The sequence below is a fragment of the Bidens hawaiensis genome, unplaced genomic scaffold (assembly GCF_021521415.1).
Source record: "Bidens hawaiensis isolate Kalapana, Puna unplaced genomic scaffold, B.hawaiensis_p1.1 tig00057169_1, whole genome shotgun sequence".
NCBI lineage: Eukaryota > Viridiplantae > Streptophyta > Magnoliopsida > Asterales > Asteraceae > Bidens > Bidens hawaiensis.
Genome location: NW_027500331.1, coordinates 19626 through 45349, shown reverse-complemented (window position 1 = coordinate 45349; position 25724 = coordinate 19626). Strand labels below are relative to the sequence as shown.

The following is a 25724-nucleotide window of genomic DNA, read 5'->3' as shown; positions in this document are numbered from 1 at the left end:
TTGTTTGATGGCCATGATTCGAGAGACTCTTCAACCTCGCTACACTCATGTCGTACCACCCTTAGACACCATTGTCTAAAATTGTGGGAATGTGCAAAAAATGATTTAATTGAGTTTTTCGAACTATACCAACGGGTGTGAATATAACTAGTGATGTTTGGTCCGCACCACATGGTTTACCGGAATCCAACCTTTGTGTCACCGCTCATTGGGTCGATTCCGTTTCTTGGCAAATGATGAAACGCACCATCGCGCTTGAAACTTTCCGTATCCACATACCGTAGAAAAATTGTTTCAAATTCTAGATGAGATTATAACGACTTTTAATTTGAGGGAAAAAAATATTTTCAATGTCGTTTGATAACATAACAAACAATACTACGGTGGTTGAAAAACTTTGTTTAAAATATACACCGCTTTGCTACAGAAAGTTTTTTCATGCTCGATGCGTTGCCCATATTATTAATTTGATTGTTCAAGAAGGTCTCTCCAATGCAACCATCAACGGAGGTTTGAAATGCTTTAGATATGTGTTACAAGATGTTTTCAAAAGTAGGAAAGAAGACATCTTGAATATAAAAATTATTGCAAAATCGATGGAAAGAAAAGATTTAGGACTGAATTGGGACGTTCCAACCCATTGGAACTCAACTTGTCATATGCTCTCGTGTGCTTTTGCCCAACAAGAAACGTTACAAGTATTTCATAAAATTCTTGTGGATCAATGTGAAGCCGATATGTTTCCGGACGGTGCTTGGTTAAATATCAGTTATTTCATGGTTTCTTGAAGTTTTTAAAACCGCAACCACTAAATTGTCGGGGATTTACTATCCTACTAGTTGTTGGGTGGTGCAAGAATTATACAATATCTCGTTGAATTTCAAAGAGTTTGAAAACAAGAATCATCTTTTCAATTATGTTTTTGAACCAATGAAGGATAAGCTTAAAAAATATTATGAATACTTGCCCCCGATGTTTATATGTGCCGCCGCTTTAAACCCCTATTTGAATGTTGTCGGGGTTGAAGCATTGATCGAGGAAATATATGACAACTTGGATATGCAAGAGATCAACCCGATGTTGTTGACGAAAGCGAAGGATTCTTTCAACAAATCCATTCAAGAAATTTATAATCATTATTTTAAAATTTATGGTCCAAGCTCAAAGTCATATATTGTGTAGCAAATAACAAATAGGCAAAGTAAGGCATTCTTATAACAATGATGATTGTTGTTCGTGAGTCAACGGCTTAGCGACAAAGAGAAAACACACAAACAAGTGAACTTGGTCAATATATTGGAACAAACTATGATGAAGGTGCACCGGATGTTTTGGCTTGATGGAAAGAAAAGCAAAACGAATTTTCTATCTTTCCGCCATGGCTGGTGATTTGAAAGCGTCCAAGCTTCAACGGTAGCTTTGGAATCGGTTTTTTCTCTTAGTGGAAGGATATTATCGATGCGAAGAACAAAACTCACTCCGAAGTCGTTAGAGATGCGCATTTTCCTTAAGGATCATTTGAATGTAGTGGATCATATACAAGACAAGACAAACTTTAAAGATGAAACACCACGTCCAATTCATGATCAAGAGGTGGAAGGACTTATCTTCCGGGCTATCGGGTGAAGAAGACGAAGACGACTAAGAAGAAAGGCTTGAAGACGTTTGAAGAAGTTAAGATGTTTAAAGTAAATTTGTATTTGTTCTAGTCACGTTTTATATAACCGATTTTTATGTATTTGGACCCGAATCACCCGATCTACTTTAATGTAGCTATATTATTAGTCTTACTTTAATGTAAGCGGTTTCTTTTAGAAAAGATTAACTTTTTTTAAATAACCACCTACAGCCATAACTCATAAACATAGAAACAACCACTTCATTTAATTAGCGTAACGACGAACATTTAATTATACGACAAAGTACAAACATTATTAAACATAAAAACCAAAATAGCAAACCCCGTTCGTCATCTTTGTCACGCTCTCTACGCCCATTAAGTATTGTTACCGGGGGCTGGAGTTGCAGAGCTGGACGACTCTCCTGCTTTCATGGCGTCCAAACGTTTTTTTTCTAGCAATACTTATTTGTATGCTTTCGGAGATTGGAGTTCGACACCGCTTTGAGACACTTCCCACAGTACTTGTAGTGAGCCATCTCCTGTGTGTCGATCATAACACACAAGTCATAGTGCGTCCAAACCTCCGGGCATCTTGGGGTTTCAATTACCATAACATCATCATTGCTTGCCATGGCTTGCCGGTTTAAGCAGTTTGGTAGTTTAAAGTGCGTTTTAGAGTTAGAGAAATGGTTTAACTATTCCTAAACATAGCATTTCTGTTTATAGTAACTAGTAACGTGTATATAATATAGTAAAAAACCAATTTCAACGGTCTATAAACGACTATATAGCTGTTGAAACTGGTTTCCAACGGTCAAAAAACATAATAATAATAATAATAATAATAATAATAATAATAATAATAATAATAATAATAATAATAATAATAATAATAATAATAATAATAATAATAATAATAATAATAATAATAATAATAATAATAATAATAATAATAATAATAATAATAATAATAATAATAATAATAATAATAATAATAATAATAATAATAATAATAATAATAATAATAATAATAATAATAATAATAATAATAATAATAATAATAATAATAATAATAATAATAATAATAATAATAATAATAATAATAATAATAAAGACCAAGCATACCTGATTTTTGGGTAAAACCCAGAACCGCTTCCTATCTTATGCAATTCCACTAGGTTTTGATTTTGTCCTGTCAAGTTAGGTCCGATTCCTACCCGGTTGCTGACGAAAACCAGTTCCATTTTATACCCGGATTCAAAAAAAAACCTGGTTCCGGGAAAAATGAAACCGATTTGTGCACGTCCAGATGGTACTAGTCACCAAGGTAGAAATCCTAGCTAATTCGAGGATGGATAGGTTAACTCGAAATTTATAAATTTGAAACTTTGAAGCATTACGAAATACAAAAATGATACATTAAATGGTAGAAAAAGAGATTTATATATATTTGAAACTTTGAAAATTTGCCATCTATAGAACCATTGTTGCCATAAAACTAACAAATTCATGGAGAGGGGAAAAAAACTAAAATTTGATTGTTTGAATCATAATATTATATTAAACCTACATTCCTTATCCACAAATTACAAATACACTCTGGAAACTGAAATTTAAATTACAAATATATAAGATAAAAACAAGATCAAAACTTTCACCAACACTTGTACAAACACCATCTTAACTTATATGTGTTTTCCTCATTAGAAATCAAAAGGCAACAAAGAACATTCCAAATATGATTGAATGGCAGATATTACTTAACACGTTCAACTTGTCAAGCGAATTTTATGTACTCCGAGCTCGGTACTGACAAGTCTAAGTAAAGCATGCACTAGATCTCTAACTCGAGAATTCCTATCAATCAGTTGAAAATATGTAAACCAACTTTTACATATAACAATGTATCTGCAACTATAGATTTCTACAATATCAGTTGAGATGACCAACATTCTTTGTAGAGGTGGCAATTTCGACTCATTTCCTTATTAATGGGTCAATACTGGGTTAAGTTTTAGCTTTGACCAAACAATAGCAAAATCAAAACAGGTCAAATGAAGTGAAAATGACACAAATTGCAATGTTTATCACATAAAACCTCCACCTCATGTTTTCTTTCTTTGCTTCGAAGGCTTCGCATGTTTAAAACCGTGTTTGATCCAAAACATATATAATATGAGAGAATTACAATTGCTGTCCTTATGAATTAGCTTAATTATGGATGGGTCCTTTTCAAAAAATGAAAAGACTTTCACTCTTTATCCTTTATTTGCATGTTTGGCTTGATTTTAGTCCTCTACACTAACGAATGTTAAACTTTTTAGTTAAGCAATCCCATGTGCACTGCACATGAGGGCATTTTCGTATTTTCAAACCCAAATAATCAGAAAAATCCATTAAACAAAACAAAAATCTAATTATTAATAAATAATATTATTAAATATATATATTATTAAAATAAAAAACCGAATAAAAACCCTAAATCTAAACTAAGTCATCTGATATCTCTTGCAACCCACAACCACCACCACCATGAGCAATCCACAACCGCCACCACCACCACCACAAGCAACCCACCACAATCTTACTCACTTCCCTACCTGCTCTCCAATCAAATCAAGCCCAACAAGAAAGAATGCAATTCCTTAAGGGCCCGTTCGTTTCACGGACTTTTTTTAAAGGATTTGGAATTGGAATTGGATTTGGAATGGAATGTTTGAGAATCCCTTTCATGTGTTTGGTTGGTTAATATGTATTGGAATTGGAATCTTCATCATTCTCGGGTTTTTTTTTTTTTTTGAAGAACGAGGACCACGAAGGAAACGTTTTAGTTTTTTTACATTTTTCGTTTTTGATTTATATTTTGAGTTATGATTTTTTTATTAATTTTTTTGAATTTTTTTTGAAGGGGTTTTTATTTTCCATAACAATCCTTTAAAATAGGTAGGATTTTGAAATCCCATGAAATGTGGGATTTTATGGGATTTAGTTTTCATTCCCATTCTTTCATTTAATAAAACGAACATATCAATTCATGGGATTTAAAATCCCATTCCATAGAATTCCTTCCAAATCCTTGAAACGAACAGGACCTAAAAGAACAAGTGAATTCCTTCCTCTTAAACCTTATTCTCCAAATCGGGCTCAGAAACATCTCACGGGCTACATTTTTTGTCTTTCTCAATTAAGGAAACAAATAGCACTTTGAGGAACGGCATGATTTCTCGATTGCGCTGGCGGCGATGAGGGATACCACGGCAATGGTTTGATTTTGGTTTGGTGGGTTTTCAGATCTGACTGGAAATTGAACAGAGGAGAATTAAACTGATGGTAAACAACGGAGGCGATGAGGATATCACAGCGGCAGCGAGCTCCGACGATGACTGATGATGGCGAGTGGCATCTCAAATGATGGCTGGCAGTTGTGGCTTCTGCTAGGGCGGCGATTATGGCTTTAATCTAAGAAGACGGTGACAAAGATGGTGATAGGAAGACAATGGTGAAGATGGCTTCTGTAGTTGACAGAGAGATGAAACATGTAATTGGAGGGGAGGTTTGGTGGTTGCTAGGGTTTGGGCAAAAAGAGGAAAGAAAGTACACAGTGTAGAGATGCTTAGGATAGAGAAATAAGATTTTTATTTATGTTTGATGGTTATTTTAATTAAATGGGTGTAAAGGACAAAAATGCCCCCATGTGCGGTGCGGTGCGCATGGAGTTACTTAACTGAAAAACTTAAACCTCCGCTAGTGTAACACACGTAACAACACACACACGCACACATACATACATGAAAGCGGAACTATAAAAACTCGTGCCTGAAGAATTTATTACCTGGACTTGACCAGCTCACATAAGGGCGAAAAAAGGACAAACAAATGTGCACGTTGACCGGTATTCTCCTCTAATTGACCACCACCCTTCAGAAAAGGATGTATAGGAAGAACCGAAGCTGTTTCTGGATGCAAGATAACACGTGCCATCTCTTGAAGTACAAAGGCAATCTCACTGATTCTTGCAGATGGGAACGAACGTTCACCTTCAGTAATAATAACTTTATTTTTAGAAAAATGTTCTGATAAAAACCTTACATAAAAGTTTTATTAAGGATTAAACTTACCTAATTCTTTTTCGTCAGTTAAGAACTTGTTTAGGATGTACTCGCATCTTGTCATAAGTATCATGACAGATATTTTGCTTACTTGGCTTTGAGTTGGACTCCAATTGTTCGTTTCATTGTTGTGACTGAGCAAAAGCAATATGCATCTAGTTAGAATATAAATATATATAGAGAGTGTTGTTCCATACAAAATCAGTCATAAGCAGCGCACCAGGAAAACCGTATAAACACACACATGTGTGAGTACAGAGAGGTTCATTACAAAAGAGTAAATTATTGCCAAACAAACCTAAATTGTTTGGGCTTTTTCATCAACGGTTCAGATTTTGTAATTTACTTCCAAGATACAAATGTCTATTCTATGAACATAAGCAGCCATTAATGATTAAACTAATTTTGTGCACATGTTCTTTCTCATTTTTAAATGTTTACCTACATGTGTATGTTACGTGTAGGAAATATACCTACCTACACAAGATTTACCCTCATATGTAGGTTCTATAAATAAACGAATTTTGTTTATATATTATTTTAATATTAGAATAGAGGAATAAACATTGCATTTTAACCCTCTTCTTGAATCTTAAAATTTTTTAAAATTGAAAAAATGAACGGTTTATAAAATACAAGATGAAGACATACCAGCTCAAAGAAAACAACTTGTGCAAGCAAGTGAGAGAGAATCTGCTACAGTGAGGAGGCACAAGTTCAACTGTTTCAACAGGTAAAGAACATGTACGAGAAGCACATCGGTCAAGGGTTATTATCAACCGTTCCAAAATCTGTAAATATCAATTCAAAACCATTAAATATAATTATATAAACAAAATATCACATGCAAACCATATAAAAAAAGAAGAGCACATATCTAAGCAGGTGAAGATTAAAAGAGGATTTCTCATACTCAAATTTCAAACTACTTTCAGGTCAACTGGCCCATTTTGATCAATTAATGACACTAAAAATAATAGATTGGAGATGGAAAGATTACATCAGGAGAAGCATCGATGTCTGAGAGGAGAATTTTATCCCCGAGAACATCTAAAAGTTCCATTTCAAGGGACTCGTCATCCTCCTTTGATATTGCAAGTGAACTGGAAGGAAGGGCGCGCCCACAATACCCTACCAGGAATATTTCATACACATCAGCAACTTCTTTCCATAAACGAATTCTTGCGAGCTTGTTGCTGTTGCTTACATCATCCCTTGTACCATTTGCTAGTTTGTTGATGTCATCAACTAGCAACTGGTTGAAGCTTTTAACAGATAGCCCCCATAGTCCACCATCAGGATTTTCTCTTCTTGTTATCATGCACCTATAAAGACAACTCTCTTTCTCAAGTTTGTACTAAAAGAAGTTTAAAATAAATAAAATTTTTATTAATACAAAACTCAGCATAAGAACCTTGTATACAAGTTTCCGAAACTGTCACTAACATTTGAAAATCATTAAAAAAATTGATATACACAAAGGAAGATCTTATGATTCCATGTTATGAATAGTGTAAAGTAAAAAATATCAAGAATTATCAAACTGCCACCTTGTTTTTTTAGAGAAATTAAAAACTTGAGGTGGTCATTTCGACCCATTTACTTATGACTGTGTCAAGTTGGAGCGTAACACATTTAAAAAAAACAAATAACTCGATTGTATCCTATGTATGACCCATTTCTTTAATGTGTCTAACTAACATGCAAAAGCATAAAAGAATAGAGTTTGCTATTTATGAGTTTTTAGTGAAATGTGTAAATCATATACTACAAGGAAAATATTGTTAAGACTGGTAAACTTGAAAATTTAAGAATACAAAAGATAAATACAAAATTTTAGAGTTCTAAGAAAAATTTGGGTAGAAGGGTCATTTGTTGAATTGTTTCTAATGAAACTAGTAAATAAAATATTTTAGTTAGTTTTTTAAGAGCGCACATGAAACTTCAAGTTTGGGTTGGGTGTACATGATATTTTACAAGTTTTTTTTTTTTTTTTTTGGGGGGGGGGGTATGAAATTCTCCCTAATGTATAGATGCAGTTGTGATAGAAAAGAAATAATAGATGTAGCATTTGAGAATATGTTACCTTCCAAGACCTTGAATAATGTATGGAAAGATGATATGCTTCTCGGTTACTGGAGCCTGTAAGAACATATCTACCAACACAGGAACAAGCTTTTCCGCAAACAAATCACTTGTGACTGCCATTGCTGAAGCTTTTCTTGAATCAGAGCTTGAAGACAAAGATTCTACTTCTACTTGATCAGAAGTAGTAATAGTCCCGTTAGAATCTGTACATAACCCTTTGTTTAGAGGTGGCGTGATGTCTTTAACGGGTCGAAACAGGTTGACTGAAAGCCTTTTTGTACATTTTTTAATAAGCAACTAATGCATTGTGTATAATTACAATCACAGTAAAATTCGAATATTGATTTAAATCATTGAATATACATTTCTGAAGACTATCAACCGGTTTGACTTGCTTGACCAGTTTGAGATTATAAATAATTCAATTGAAGTGTAAAATACAGAATATGGTCAAGTCAATACCAGAAATATAGCCTTTTGATTCCACAGGCTTTGCATCATCTCCTTCACTTTGTTCAGAAGAATTAGAATTTGGAAGATAACGCAAAAGCTTCTGGAAGAAGACGGCCCACAATAAAGGAAGATGATGTGGAGGACGTAATTGAGGAAAGACTTCCAGTACTACACGCTGAACAGGCGGAACATGTCCCTGTAGAAGTATATTATCAGACATCATATGGATCTGCATGTCTGCCTAGGTTTTAAGTTTATCTCAGTTTCAAATGATAACTATAAGATAGAAACATGAAGATGATGAAAAGCTAGAGCAATAAGTTACTTATGCAAAGATTAGCACACTCACAAATTCAGCTTCAAAATTATTCTGACTGGTCTTTGCTTCTCTGATTGCAGAATCAATGATAGAAAGCAACTGTGAATACATGCTACTTTCAAACATTCCTTGTGCATGCACATATACTTCTCCTGCCAAAACAAATCAAAAAACAGTTGGTAATATGAATGCAAAAAGGCTGTCCAGGTTCATAGAAAGTATTACCTAGCCCATGGATTATCTCCTGCTTCACCTTGTTTGTTGCCACCTCACCACATGCAGTTGGGTTGCGGAGAACAATATCATAAACATCAAGTACAGATTTTAGATATGGCATGGGCAGATTTCCCTGATACAAAAATAAATTGATTTTTTTAATTATTTTAATTCAAAATTTTGCAACATATATTTACCAAATAAAGATCTATAGATATAGGCTTACCTTGGGTGAATGAGAGAGCACTGTTGACTGCAAACAACCTACTGCAGCAAGGGCAACTTCTTTACTACCATTTGCAATGCTGTTCTTAACAGATCGAAGCAAAGATTCCCATCCTGCAAATAAGAGTTTGATGTAACCATTATCCTGGTTTGTTGAAATAGAATCAAGCAATCTAAAAAATAGGCGTACCAGACCAAAAATTGGTTATACTTCTTAATAGTGGAAAGAAAGTACGCAAAATACGAGCAATTCCTCCAAATACAAGAACAAGTGTTTCGTCCCATTGTTTCTGAGCAGTGTTCCGACTGGGTATTATAAAAGATATATATCAAAATCTAATGTATGGATTGAAAGTAATATCTGGATTACTGTTAAAATATGGATCAAACAAAGTATGCATTGAACTTTGTTTAGTAAGAGAATGTAGAGAGATTTCATTATGAACTTTGTTACTTACAAAAGATAGTCTGCCTAAGCACTCTATATATAATCTAGATACAATAGCATAACTAAGACTTTGCTAGTTATGATATAGAGCTGAGTCAAAAAGCCAACTCTAGTTAATACCTATGATGTATGAGCATATGAACAGCTTTTCCACCACGAACACCAAGTTCTTTCCCATGCCATTCATCTGTGGAAGATGTTGCAGCCTATAACATATAACCATGTTCAATAGAGATCACAAAACAGAAGAGTTGGTATCAAGTTAATTGTAAAACAGGTCAAATGAAGCGGTCTGTGTTTGCAATTGCTTTCCTTTTCCATTAAACTTTATAAATAAAAAAAATACTATTTAAAACTAAAATAAATTATTAGATAAAGCAATTAATAATATTTGGGCCACACCAACCCACTTGACCCGTTAAGAGGTAAAGTATGGCCCTCAATAAACCCGTTTCAAGGTATCATATTTTAACATATATTGCACGCTACCATGTGAGAAGCACGATCTAAAGTTGCAAAAACATAATTCCAAAGGCAATCCTCCCACATGCTCTTTGAAAGCTTTTGCCCATGGCTTCCTAGGGTTTGGAAAAGTGTCCGCACAGCTGAATTCCTTACCTAAAAACAAACAAGACAATTTGACAATGAATCATGTTTCACTAAATAAATAAATAAATAAATTTCAGGCTAGAATAGTTTTCTGTGTTCAAAAAGATTACCTCAGGTCTTTCATCAGCTCCCAGATTTTGGAGCAACGAAAAAACAGAAAACAGCAACTTGTCATGTTCAGCTCCAGTAACCAAGGAATCTTGCTGGTTAATCTTTTTAACACTAATCCCTGTATGTTCTATCTTTTCACCATTCTTGTGTTCTAATGTTTCTGCTTAATAGAGTATTTTTGAAGATGATTAGTTTCTGAGCTTGTTATAATGAAAGCTGATAAAATGAAAACAAAAAGAGTTAAACATTTTCCACCTTCCTCTGTAGGGCCCTCTAACAGACCTTTGGCAATAAAGTCAGTTGAAGTCCAAAGCAGACCAATTGCTGTTAAGCTGATATTCAATTCAGTCTTCTGAGAACTATATGCACCCGTAACATCTATACATCTGGTTATGCACAACAAATGATTTAAATGATCAAACTAACAGTTGAAAACCCGTAAATAAACAGAAGACGGAAGAAAGAAGAAACCCAACAAGTGTTATATAAAGATTAAAGTTAAACATAATAAAAGATCAAAACTTTAAAAAGTATCCTTAGAAGAACCAAAAATGCAATTTCAGAAAAGTTATATAAAAAGAAAAAAATCCATAAACTATAACATATGCATATAAAGTAGAGAAAACTCACACATGGAGAAATTCTGAAGGTATTGTTGATAGCCCATCGTTCATAATGACTCGTAGGCTCTACAAAAAAAATAATAAGTTGGATATTCCCAGATTAACTTTAATGATCCCAAAATGTATGCAGCATTAGTCATAAGATTACACTTTATATAAGATAGGAACAGAATACATATTAGGGTGACCAACATACCACAAGGTCTATAAGCCTTGGATCCAATATATAGTATTGTTTGGTTATAGCAGTGTTTAACTCATAAACATAAAGTTATAACTTTACTAACCTGGAATCCAAGGGTGACTATATCCTTTTCAGATGATCCAGCAACTGATCTAAAGAAAAATGGAATGAGAGATTTAACCAACATCACAACTCTAATAAGAAAACATAGATGTAGCCAATAGTTACCTTAGCATATCAAGAATATTTGGCCAGCTATAACACAGCTTATCTCCATGCCTCTGGAAAAAGATACCCATAAAAAAGATAAGAAAAAAGTAAAGCATAAACTCCATCCATCTCACAAAAATTGCAATTTTTTGTTCTACATTTCGTCTGATAATAAGAATTTTCAATATTGTCATATATCCCTTAATATCAAACGCATAATCTTGTGAAAAAAAATATCAACTTGTACAACTAAAGGTGGCAAGATGGATGTGTCACGCAGGTTGGGTAGGACACATAATACATATTATACTTTGCACAACTGAAGTGATTACAATAACAATCCATGCCATTAAATAAAACAATTTTCAAGGTTATGCATTAAACATACTTTTAGAACTTTAAGCCCATTCGGCACGTTTGGCCCATTCCCTTTCTGGACAGTTCTTTTTATTTGATACATTAGATGTTTTGAGACTAAACATAAACCAAACCGACCCCGTAAGTAAATGAGTCAAAACTGACACAACTAGCTGGAATATAGAAATATACTGTAAAGACAAATCTACGGTACATGACAAGAGAAACCAAGACAATTTAAATGGGAGAAGAAATATCAAATATGCTGTAAAAATTTGGGGATTGCAAAAGAGTTTACCTCTAAAACATGCAGAAGAATTTTTAAAGATCCAACATGAACATCATTACTCGGGCAAGAATCATAAAGTGCATATAGTGGAGATATGACAGAAATTTCAAGCGCCTTCATTTCTGCATTGACCTAGCAAAAACAGAGTTCATAAAAGAAATTGTAATCATCCTATGAAAGAGTAGGCATATCGAGATAAGAAGTAAATGTATGTACTATCGTTACATACACCATGGCGTCTTGATAGTGCGTTCTCCTCAAACCGATCTGAACCTAAAACAGCAGAAATTGATTGATCCAAAGCATTGAGTGCCATTGCTCGCAAGTGGTGATTAGGGCTATTAGCAAGCTGTAAAAATATCCTAATTTATCAATAAGCGGTTGCAATGATGATATCGGCATTATTCATAATGTATAAAGTTGAGATGTAATAACCTCGATAAAATGGCCAACAACTTCATCCCACAGTGGCTGCATCCCTGCAACAAAAAAAACAAATAACAAAATTTAAAACAATTCCTCTTCATTTAAATATTAATTTTCCTTTCTCCTTTTAGCAGATTTAAATAAATTGGCATTCGAATGAAAATGTAATACAACAGCTGTTGAATAACTATTTGTGGACTTACTGTGAAGATTGTTGACTAAAATGGATATCATTCTTTCTACCGCAAAACTAATGCTTCCTGTCTTCTGACTTGATGTTTGTGAAACACCACTTAATGTTCCAGCCATTGATTGATATGACAGCTGGCGAAGTGCAGAAAGAAGTGACTTTACAGCTGATATATTCATGAGTCCAGAGCTCTCAAACAACTAAACAGGTAAAAAATGAAAAGAATATGTTAGAACTTCTAGACTGTACTATTAATTTACAGAGGGAAAGAACATGTGAATTAGTAAAAAAAAATTAATAATAACATCTACTAGTCAAGAAAATAACAAAGATATCACCTGAGAATTCAATGATGAGAGAATGCTAAAGTCACTATACTTTTCAGATGGTTCTCTAGTAAGCTTTGAGACAGCTACAGATACCTCCTGCATTAAAAGCATTCACAGAAAGAAACATCATGAATACTGAAAAAGTACAAGTGTGGGAGCCAATACGAGAGTTAATGGGAGTTTTACCTGGGTTGTTGCATGTGGAGAATTAATTGCTCTATCAAGTGCTGCTAGAGTCTCCAAAACCTCCAATGTAGAACATAAACTATCATTACTTTCTAACTCATATATATATATAGGCACACACATACGTGTGTGTGTGAAGAAAGTAAATAGTCATACCAACACCCAAGAAGGTCCCAGAACATTGTATAACCGATGGGTTATGTTGAAGAGAGTCCTGAGGGCCTAACTTATAAAAAAGACAAATAAAAGCATCATTGCGGTTAGACGCTTGAAGCAAATTATTTTATAACAATGAAACTTGCACAAACCATATACCTGAAAATTCTTAAGCGTTAAAACAACAACATCCCTTTGCTCCACCACTAGTTCTGTCCGCTTGGACCCCGGAGATTGTAAACTACGACTAATAGGAAAAGATAACCAGTAAGCAGATCATAAAACTATTATTCTAAAACATATTTCCTTGATAGCATTTGATAATAATAATAATAATAATAATAATAATAATAATCAATATAATACACATACTATATGACCAAAAAGAACTTGAGTACCTTCTCCTGTCAGATTCATTTGACGAACTTATGGTGAATTTGCAAAGTGATGCAAGAAATGAATTCAAAGGTTCTACAGCCCGAAGAACGCCACATGCCTGTGTGAATGCTTGATAACCTTTCAATATCTCCAACACTATAGCTTCGCTTTGTGATCTGTTAAATAAAGTTTTAATTAGAAATAATATTTGGTTATACAAACAATATAAACACGAACATTTGTTGGAAAACACAGTACTTCGTCAAAATTAAGGATAGTGCATCAAGGATGGTCAACCACACTGAATCAACCATTGTTGTGCATAGAACTGCAGTTTTTCCAATAACCTTTGCAGGTGGATCTGAATCACATCTTGGGGATTCAAGCTATGAGAGAAATAAACATGGCATATGTTACAGAAGAATAAGAATATGAATTTGTAAATAGATAAATGCAAAGTTACCTCACCAACATCCACTGCTTCATCTGTCAAGGTTGCCACAGTGAAAACAACTCCAAGAAGGCCTTCAATAGCTAAAGTTACTGCATGGGCTTCACTTGCAACCAAAACAGCAGCATTTGATGCATCATTATCTAAACTCCATTCAATTCCTGAAAAACATGAAATGATTAAGCAGATCATGTTTACATAAAACTGTTACAAATATAATATTTCCTCATTATTAATTATCAATACCTTTCGCTTTACTGGCAAACATTCCTGCAACAGCTGCCAGGCTCTCCTCACTTGTGTCCTGAAACTGAAAAAGGAAAGCATGTTATATATACTTTTATTCATGTCCATATTAAACAAAATAAAACTATATTATAACTTTATTATAGTTAAGAGATAATAAATGCAAACAGAATAAGTGCATATTCAAGTATCAAACAACTTGACAATGTGATTATCTGTCACTAGGGGTAACACTTTCGACCAAGTTAATTGTGATTTATGAATGTGTCGATTTGGGTTCTGTTTGTTTTATATCAAACGAGTCAAATGGGGGCTTTATAGAATATAAGTAAAAAATACCTGCACACTTGAAACCACCCGAGCAAGAGCTTTTATCATACCCTCGACCACATTTGTGTTCTTTGGGTTCCTGCAACGGAACGGCACATTATTATATACTTAGTCAAAATAGAGTTAATAAAGGAAAAACATGCAATCTAACTCCATGCCTACTTATATGGCTACTGCATTCTCCTGTATTCGATAATCAATTCTTATTTGATCTAATGTAAACTAAGATCAAGTTAACAAAGAAAAAACATATAATATAACTTCATGCCTATTTATATGGCTACTGCATTCTCCTGTATTTGATAATCAATTCCTATTTGATCTATAATGTAAATTAAGATCAAGTTCCATTTGTTGCAAGAAAATACTACAGCAAACACATAGGGGCTTGATTAGTAACAGCAAGTTCTTGATGTGTAAACTCAATATAAACAGATTCATATTTCCCACCACTTGAAAAATTAACTCTGTGTGTGTGAAAAAGACACAAAATGAACTTACATGTCAAAATTCTGAAACAATATTCTCAGAGTTTGTGCTTCCACACAGAAACCCTGACACATGCATAGATATTAGTATTAGAGAAAGGTATTGAGAGTAAGTATTTGCTTACAGAAATATGCAAAAGGTTATCTTTATTTGATAAGTCAATATTACCCTCAAGATCTCAAGTACAAGAATGCGATGCCACAATGGCAAATCAAGCGACGTAGCCCTCACTAACATGCTGAGAAATACCTATAAACAAATTAAGGACCAAAAATCAAACAGCAAAGAGAGAGAGAGAGAGAGTGGGCCCACCAAGAAAAAGGAAAGCTATACCTCAGATTCAGTGATGAGGGATGAACTATAATGCCTGATTATATGGGCAACTGACCGCAAAACAAGACGTCGAAAATAAGGTTCTCCAGTTTCTCCTTCAGTCTGTTACGAAAAATAGAGTTAAGTAACTAATAAATTAAATATGGTTTAAATTTAAAGAATGCTGACCAGACCAGTCACCTCAGAATTGGTACGAAGTGAAGTCATTAGAAGTGAACAAATCTGGTGACGCAAAACCTGTACATATTTAAAGCTTCCAGCAATCAACACAAGTTTGAAAGTATTTTGATACGTGAAGAGAAAAAACTAATTGTGTAAATAAAAAGAAGGAAAAATGAATTGGTAAGAACCTGTTCGTAAGGTAGCAGAGTTCTAAATACAGCTACATAATTAGACAAAATGAACCTGAGGATTCCAACAACAAAGCACAAACATAATAGGTCAGTTGCATTTCTGAATGATGATTACAACAAAACTAATTATAAAAAAGATTTACATTTAATATGGTTTTCTTCTACTTAAAACATTTTTTTGCAATCTTGTGTGTCAATACATTGTATATTTATTTATTTCCTTATTCTTGAGGCCAACTCGATTGGGAATAACCATGTGATTTACATGAATTGGGTGGCCTTTTGGTTCTTAATGTGACAATAACAGAAAATAGTAACCAATGAAGAGCCCTTACTCAAGTATATCAAGCGCAAAGGTCCGTTGTATGGATCCAACACGTAACCAGATGGCCTGAAAAAAAAGAGGCACGCACTGTTAACTTTTACATATCTTGAAGCATATAAACTTAAATAAATGTCACCAAATAATAACCTACATTTGCAATAGACCTAGGTCACTCAAAACTCTTACTTTTAACCACTTGTTTCATTGTTCTAATATTTTCCAAAGCGCTTTAATTGCAACCTGTATTACTGGATACACAAGCTGAACAAGCATGCCAATTGTGCAAAATAACTAAAGCAGCAGACCAATTGTGTAAAATTGATGATGTGACATAAAGGTCAATCATACTGGAATGTCATGCCATCAATTTTACACAAAAGGCATATGGCATCACATAAATAGTAATACAGGTTTTGGATCAGTTTTTTTTAAAGCCCCAACAGTGAAATAGAATTGAAACTTGAGGGGTTAAAAACCTCTTCAAAAAAAGTGACCTTGGTGGAACAACTACTATTTACTTGCATACTGGCATTTACCCTAAACATAAAGATCTAGCAAATCTACAAACCTCTCAAAAACAAAAATTCTATAAAGTAGATGCTAATAGAATATAGTTTAAACAGATAATAGCACATACAGATCCACCTGCAGCAAGAGCTGTCAGGTCCTCAAGCAACCGTAGCCCTAGTTTTCCAGCTTTTGTGGGGGTCTCCCTCATTTTTAATTTTCCTAAAGAGGCAAAGTCTTCTTCCAGTGACCTACACATCATGAATCATCACATAAAGAAACGGAAATAGTATAATTTGTTACAATAGATGGTACGTACTTTGAATTGTTGATACTATGATTAACATCAGAAGTAACTGAAGCACTTCGTGATATATATCCTCCATGTCCAAGTTTACCAGCTGGAAGCGACTCGGAAGAAAGTACATGGTCAAATATTAATGCCACTGCTTGTCTAAAAGTCGCTGCAGCAGTACTGGAAATGTCTCGTTAAGAAAAGTGCATATTAGTTAAATAGAAGTGAAATAGCTTAAACAAGAAATTTAATTCATGGGAACCGTTTATGGATATCCTAACAATCACACCATTGTATCCTACTGGATATACATATACATTTGTTTGAAAATAAAAAATGCATAATTGCCAGTCACATATTTCTTTTAATTTCCATTAAAGGCCGTTTGTCCAATTACTAAATTAGTTGACAAAAGAAGCAGCATGCACATATTAATAATGTATAAGACGGTAGCATATATGTAAAAAATGTATTATATTTAATCGGTTGAATCTTACTTTCGTACACTATCAGAGGATCTGTTGTTCTCAAGAAGGCGAAGACAAATACCAAGAGCTTGGGCAGTATCCTCCTGAGATTCACCCAAAAAAAAAGTAACAATAACAAGAGAATATATTTTTCTAGCTAGCAAGACGCTCAAAGTTCATTTAGAGATCTTGCTTTCATGTTTCCTGACATGATAAATGAAAAGATGAATGGATAACATATACAAAGTTGCACTTTATAACAAGGCAAAAGATAATAGACAAGAGGCATGTATTAAGCGGTGATGATGCTACTTGCATAATAGCATTACCCATTAGGTGTCAATTTAATACTTATTTGTGTTTTTCCTCCTAGCCAAGTTACCTTGCCATTCTCAGAAAATCTACGGATGGAAGGCAGTAACAGGCTTGGCGCTTGTAAGTTGTAAAGAGTATAATACAGCTTCACATTTTTGTCATCTTGATTATCAGATTTGAGTTAAAGATTTTTCCTAATGTAAGATAGAAAGGACTTCTATTCGTGTAGGGAATAATGATGAAAAAGTATTTACTATAAAAGCATGTATATACAGAAAATAAAATGCTCAAAATCAAGCTTGTTGAAGTTAGAAAACACATAGAATATAAAGCTTCTTCAATAAATGATGCATGAAGACTCATATACAGATGCCTTTCGAGAATAAACTAAAAAGATAGCTAAAAGGGGGAAAACACAGCAAATGCAGATTTCAAAAACGTTATTGCAATGTTCACCTCGCCATCAGGTTGTAGGCGGGATTGAAAGATTATGAGTACTGTTTGAAGAGTCTTAAGTTGCACGCCTTCATCTACCATCTCCCCATGCTGAAAAAACAACAAATTCATAAAGGTACAACTAAAAATTAATATTTCTAGAACCCACAATACAATAATATGTTTCAAGAAAAAAAATCGTAAATGACTATCTTTAAGAAACCAACTAATGTAAACACTAAGGAAGTATGCAAAAATGAATTAAACTCAGTTTATACAGCATCCCTGAAATAATATTATGCGAGTCTAGTCAAAACAAGTATTACCCTACAACATAAAGTCATATACTACACATAGAAAGATACAACAATTGTGGGTTTTTGAGAGCTTCCAAATGACAAACCAGATAATAGCTTTTGCATATTAACCCCTCTGTGGTATAAAGTATGCATAAAAGTGAAGAAAAACGTCTAAACCCCTCAGCAACAGTTTGTATATGATAGCTCTAAATTACTTCTACATAGCACGCGATCAAGAATGGCTTGTAATAAGTGGCATACCTTAGGATCTATGTCAATGGCATTTTCATTTACCCTTACTCATATTTTAGTCTTCTAATTACAAATCAAGTTAGTGATTTATATCTATGACTATATGCTGCAAGGATTGACATTAGCCCTACTGACCTTCAGCACTTAAACTCAAGCCATAAATAAATATCAGTAGGCTTTTAACATTGAACAGGGGTAAAATAACTTCAAAAGAAAACCTAAATTCAATATACCAAATTATTAATTACTTTATTACAAAAAACAAAATAACAGTAACAAAGAAATATCCACACCAAAAGACTTACATCTTTTAGCGTGACAAGGATCTCGTTCAAAGCCGGAGGAGCTACTGCATCATGTGCAATGAGCTTTTGCAAACAGGATAAGCCAATGACACTGAGTTTAACGGTCTTAACTTCACATGCCATCAAAAAGATCCTCAGTATATCATCATGTTGTGCAATTTCACTAGAACTGGACAACGACCGGAGCTGCAATTGATAAATAATAATAAGACTATATAGTTTGCCCTAACAGCAAGTCATTAGCACTTGCTAAGTAATAGCTCAACAATGAGATAAAATGGAAAGGAAATGTGAGACCTTGAGAATAGCGTGCTCAGCACCGTCTTTAATGGCGGGAAACCTACGGCGAGCTTCGGCGGAGAGAGCGCGTAGATCTGACTCCAAAACCGCCATAAACGCCATCTTCGATTGGATGATTGATTCACATAGAGCGATTGAAATCTGGAGGTCAGATATTTCGGTTGTAGATCTTATTATTATTATTAGTAGTATCAGATGTTTAGTTGATCTGCACTCAGAACAACGAGACCGAGGTTCGTTACTGTCCGGGGGGAGGTGCGGTCCAGATTGGTTATTTGATTTGTTTACCCGTAATTGAAAACCCAAACTAATCGAATAATAGGTAAAACAAGTTTACTAATTTGTGCTTAACATAATCTTAATTATTCAAGAGTTTAAACAAATTAACAAAACTCTATTTGCAGTGAAGTAACAAATTATTGAATTTGGATTTGTAAGATAATCACATTAGGGCTCAAGCTAAATCAATCAAAGATTATCACGTTAACAGTTGAATTCTTATGTAAGGTTTCGACTCCCGAAGGCCTACTTTAGTTGGATTTAATCAAGAAGACAGCCAAAAAATCAGAGTAAGTTAAAACTTTTTCATTGCAGCAGAAATAAAACTTTAAAATATTCAAGTCATATGGATATAGATATAACTAGCTTGTCTTGATCATTCAAAAGCATAAACATAACATTCTTTTTATGGACGCAGATCTTCAAAAAGCCTCGTGCGCACTGCGTGTACCTATTTGTCTGCGTGTATGATAAAAGTCAGCTATGCTAAGAGGATCTAATTTAACAAACAACAACCAACATGTAATACTTGCACATTCATACATTCACGTTCATATCATAACATATACATGCATACTTAAGCTACTCTTTCATTCTTCTTAACATGCTTACATTCTTTCTTCCTATTCTTTCACGATATGTATCGGGCCCGTTAGCCATCTTCACACCGAATTCTCTCATTTATGTGATATGATCTGTATATCCTTTCTACACTAAGTCGTTCTTTCACGATACGTACAAGGTCCATCAACCTTCCGTATACCGAATCTTACTCTTTCATATACACTGCATGTATAAGGCTCCATTGTCCATTCCTACTGCTACACTTTCTTCTTGCTACACATGTATGATCTGTAGACCGTCCACGTAGGTTAGAGGGATTTTCCATCCTAACTTACCATAACATTCTTACATTCTCACTCATATAGTTTCATATATAGGGATGAGTTAACATACAAATCAAAAATTCGTACTAAACGTGCGAATAACAGACTTTGACGATGGCAAATTTGTAAATAAGTTGAAATCTCTTTTTTTCACATAAATCCCAGATTCATCATATAAACCCAAATTCATTTCATCGGAACCCCAAATGATTCTCTCAAAACCTATAATCATCGATCAATTTCACTATTCGTAAGCTAAATCATATGCTAAGAATGACGATTGAAGGTAAATTTCATTATCCGATCACTTGTGTGCGTTTTATTTGTCATACTCGTATAACTAGGGTTTGGATTGAGATAAATTGATTTCAAATCTCTCATGTTTAATATAATTTCTACACATATATACAATTACAGATGATAAAACACCAGTTTATAGTGAACGAAGAAGCAAAAATAACCATGAAAGACCCTCACTTCGAACCAAAACAGGTAACTAATCTTTATTGTTTTTATTATTTTGTCAAATGGTGAAATTATCATAGTTGTATGCAGTGAGTCTGCTTATTTTCTTTGTTACTTTCTTTACTGGTTATAGTGTAATTAAATAGAGTAATTAACTTTGTATGTGTATAGTTTGTCTATTTATAGCTTTTGGAATATGTTCTAAGTTTGTAGTGTAATTATTTTGACAATTAGAGTAATTATCAAAGTTACAATATTTGTTTCGTGCATAGTGTAATTAGCCTGCATAAGTAGAATAATTAATAATATGTTTATAACTAGCTGTTTGTAATGTTAATTTTGTTGTTTATAGCTTTTGTAATATGTTCTAAGGTTGTAGTGTAATTATTTTTCACAACTAGAGTAATTATCCAAGTTATAGTAGTTGTTTCGTACATAGTGTAATTAGTCTGTATAAATAGAATAATTATTAATATGTTTATAATTAGTTGTTTGTAAGGTTAATTTCTCTGTTCATAGCTTTTGTAATCTATTCTGAGGTTGTAGTGTAATTATTTTCACAGCTAGAGTAATTATCAAAGCTATAGTATTTGTATCGTATATAGTGTAATTAGTATGTATAAGTAGAGTAATTATTAATATGCTTCTAATTAGTTGTTTGTAATGTTAATTTAACAGTGAAAAGGAGGAAGAGCGAAAGAATATCAATGAAAATGGCTTGTAGATACTCTAATGATGAATCTTCACCTATTGTTTTAGGTGATTGGGGAGAAGAATTTATTGCTGCAAACGAGGAAAAGAAGCAAACGACGAATATGGTGAAGAAGGATGTGGTGATGAAGAAAAGTAGGCTAAGCAACAAGAGTTTTTATTCTAGAAAACCAAAAAAAGGGTGTTGATAAAGAAAAGGATCATAAAAAGGATGTGATGATGAAGAAAAGAAGCAAAAGTTAAACATGGTGAAGAAAGATGTGGGGAAGATGTTGTTTTATATGTAGTGTAATTAGTTTGTATGTAGCTTTTGTAACTATGTTAAGTGGTTATAGTGTAATTACATTGACTAACTAGAGTAATTATCATAGTTATAATAGTTGTTTTGTATGTATTGTAATTAGTCTATATAAGTGGAGTAATTATTATTATGTTTCAAGCTGATTGTTTGTAATGCTAATTTAATGGTGAGAAGGAGGAAAAGTGAAAATGATAGCAATTATAAGGGCTTGAGATACTCAAATGATAATTATTACATATTGGAATTACACTAATCGAATATAAGAATAGCTACTATGTTATAAAATTGATTACGCTACAAAAAAAGCAACTGATTATACACCAGAAAGTAATTACTTACTTATACAAGTAATTACACTTTATAATAGTAGTTGTTTTATATGTAGATTAATTATGTTTTGTAAATAGAGTAATTATTGAAACACAATTACTCTATGGTTATTTTGTAAGTAGAGTAATTATCGTGTATAGGTAGAGTAATTACTGAAACACAGGTTATCAAACAAAACAGTCGCAAACACTCTGTAATTCCATTTTTTTTGTTTTTTCGATTTATAAGCTTTAGTTATCAAGTAATTCGATCTGCAAAGCTTCCATGGATCAATTAGTTTGATTCACGAGCTTTAATTGTTCGATTAGTCCAATTCACAAGCTTTAGTTAGTTCAATTAATCGATTAAGTTTGCACTAGTCTTCTTCAAAATCACTGCAACTACAAAATGATTGTTCAATTTGATTTGTAACGCTTAGTTGAATAATCAAATATAATTTGCAAGCTTCAATTCATCAAATAAGCGCATCAGTTCATTCGATTTAAACGATTAGTTTACCTAAACGAATATGATTTGATTGATTTTTCATCAGAAGAATAACAACTGACTACAAATTGGGTTTCTCCATCGCTTAATTTTTGTGTTTCCATCACTTCTTAGGTTTTGTATCTTAATTACGAATTTGCCACCGTGATTTCATTTGGTTCTCACGTTTAGCACGGTTTTTTTGTTTGTATTTGATCTATCTCCTTCATATATATATATATATATATATATAGGATCAGGATCATGTAAGAATTTTTTGGGAATTGAGAACTATGAGAACCATTTTGGACCACAAAAAAACCCAAAAATAAAAAAAATCATAAAACAAAAAAAAACACAAAAGTAAAAAAAGTAAAAAAACCAAAGTTCTTATTTATCATCCCGGTTTCTAAAAAAAATGTAAAAAAAAAATTCTCAGTTTAGTTAAATTATACATATATATATGTATGTATAATATGTATACACATGTTTTTTTTCCTATACACATATGTATAATTTAAGGTAAATGATAACGTACATATGTGTATATTACATAACTAGAGATTAAATGAAAGTATACATATGTGTATAGGTATAATACGAATTAAAAAGAAAAAAAAATCAGTTTTTTTATTATACATATATGTATAATATGTACACACATGTTTTTTCCTATACACATATGTATAATTTAAGATAAATGATAATGTACATATGTGTATATTACGTAACTAGAGATTAAATGAAAGTATACATATGTGTATAGGTATAATACGAATTAAAAAGAAAAAAAAATTCCGGTTTTTTTTTTAATGAAACCAAAATGAAATATAAGAATTTTAGTTTTTTTACTTTTTTAAAATTTTCGGTTTTGTTTGTTTTATAATTTTTTTAATATCTTTTTAGAGGGTTTTTTTAGTAGTCCAAAATGGTTCTCAAAGTTCTCAATTTGCCAATGATTCTTTTAGGATCCTTACCCTATATAGGGTAAGGATCCTAAGAGAACCACTTGAAAATCGAGAACCATGAAAAACCATTCCTAGCCACTAACTTTAGTATCAAGGGGTTTTAAACGAATTGCAATTGTATAAATAACAAAAGGGCAAAAAAGTAATTAGGGTTTCTAATTATTGAGACCCAGGAACCATCCCATTATCGCATCGATCCTCAAACAACCCTCATTTAGTTTTCTCCATCAACAATTCAGAACAAAAACCTATTGATTCAATTTCTCTAGGTTTTAATTCCAGACGAATTCGAAGATCAAGCGACAACATCAAACAATTACTTCAAACATCACGCATTTCCATCTCACATTCAGTGCTCAAAAGGTTTGATTCAAACATTTGCTTTCTCTAGGGTTTCATTCCAGACGATTAGATGCATAAAGATTGATTCCATGACCAGCTTGGTTAATCTAATGGGGTTTAGGGGTACATGAGCTGTACCGAGGAACATTGCACATGAATCGGTATTGGATTTTTTTAGTTATTGTTAAAATTTGTTGCAGGTAAGTAATATGTTGATTTAATCGAAATTAAAATTATATTGTTAGTTAGATACTAGTATTTTTATTAATTGAGCTTGAATTAGTTGTCCCATGTTGGAATTCTTATTAGCTTGGTCAGAATTTGGTTTTATTTGTTTGTTGTTCGTATAAACATATCTTGTAGTTATACTTGAATCTTGATGTTTAGCTTTGGATTTTAGAAACCTCATATGCAGTTACATGATGTTTAGCTAGATAAGTGGGCTCTTAGATTAGGATATTCTCAAGATTCTTTAACTGTAATTTTGCACAAAGAAATCCACCTTTGAAATTGTATGTACATATGTGCATAAAGTATGGGTATTATATATCTAAAACTATTTGTACATATATGCATAATAATTTTGTGTTTTGTTACTTGTAACCTGTGTATGTAGTACATATATTTAGAATGGGTAGATTTATGTTACCGAAAGTGTTTCTACATATGTACATTATTAGATAGTGTCATGGTACTTATTGGGCCAATTTAGCTTTCTAGTTCATCATTTGCTAGTTTCCGTGTTCTAATAATATACATAATTTTGCTAGTAAAAATTATAAGGTTTTTACACAGATTAAACATATAAGTATAATCATATTGTACAAATCGAGAGGCGATACTTTCTTTCTACATATATGTATATTATTAGATAGTGTCATGATACTTGCATGCTTTAACTATGATCATAATTTTACTAGTAATGATTTAAACAACTACGTTGGGCCAACTTTACCTTTTAATTATGATTATACATATATGTATAATTAGCGTAAAAACCTTGTGGTTACATGTTTTAAGTGAGGTGGTACATATATGTATAGTCACTGTATGCTCATCACTTCGTCTCTATACATAGCCTTTTAATTATGATTATACATATATGTATATTATGATTATACATATATGTATAATTAGCGTAAAAACCTTGTGGTTACATGTTTTAAGTGGGGTGGTACATATATGTAGAGTCACTGTATGCTCATCTCTTCGTCTCTATACATAGCCTTTTAATTATGATTATACATATATGTATAATATGATTATACATATATGTATAATTAGCGTAAAAACCTTGTGGTTACATGCATGGTTTAAAAAAACGTTGTGAGGCGGTGCCTCGAGGCGCGCCTCGGTACGAGGCGGTTGCAAAACGAATTTGAGGCGGTGCCTCAGGGGATAGAAATAAACGTACGCCTCTTCATGGCCGAGGCGGAAAAAAACGTCCGAGGCGGAAAAAAATGGCTGAGGCGTTAAAGAGGCAGGAAACCTGAACTTTTTTGTGTGTTTTAATGTTTTAGACTTTTGGTGTCGGTTTCAAACTTATGTCTTTTATTATGGTTTAGACTTCGCGTGTTTCTCATGATTAGTGAATCTGATGATGAAATTATTTTGGAAAGTTCTTTGTTTGATGTTAAATATATTTTTTAATAAGATATATAATTTTTATATTCATTTTTAAGTTCCGCCTCGAGCTTACGCCTCGTGTCGCCTCGAGGCCTACGCCTCGATAGGCTATGGGAAAACG

At 33.1% G+C, this 25724-nt stretch overlaps 1 protein-coding gene across 1 annotated transcript; it reads right to left on the bottom strand.

Annotated features, from left to right (window-relative positions):
* Positions 1-3165: 3165 nt before the first annotated feature.
* On the bottom strand, positions 3166-19345 carry LOC143601825 (uncharacterized). The gene is given in 43 exon segments (XM_077079128.1): positions 3166-3478; positions 5454-5658; positions 5740-5864; positions 6382-6521; positions 6731-7055; positions 7817-8021; positions 8281-8467; positions 8621-8742; positions 8816-8939; positions 9033-9145; positions 9222-9337; positions 9600-9685; positions 9969-10097; positions 10199-10359; positions 10446-10585; positions 10830-10888; positions 11110-11158; positions 11235-11287; positions 11872-11994; positions 12092-12211; positions 12298-12341; positions 12492-12678; positions 12817-12903; positions 12994-13053; positions 13150-13215; positions 13309-13396; positions 13548-13703; positions 13786-13913; positions 13991-14139; positions 14225-14288; positions 14564-14633; positions 15056-15108; positions 15212-15292; positions 15377-15478; positions 15557-15613; positions 15727-15781; positions 16065-16120; positions 16692-16812; positions 16881-17036; positions 17354-17427; positions 18095-18184; positions 18930-19115; positions 19227-19345. Coding segments are annotated over 43 exon segments (4905 nt in total). The 5' UTR covers positions 19332-19345; the 3' UTR covers positions 3166-3390.
* Between the last annotated feature and the right edge of the window lie 6379 nt (positions 19346-25724).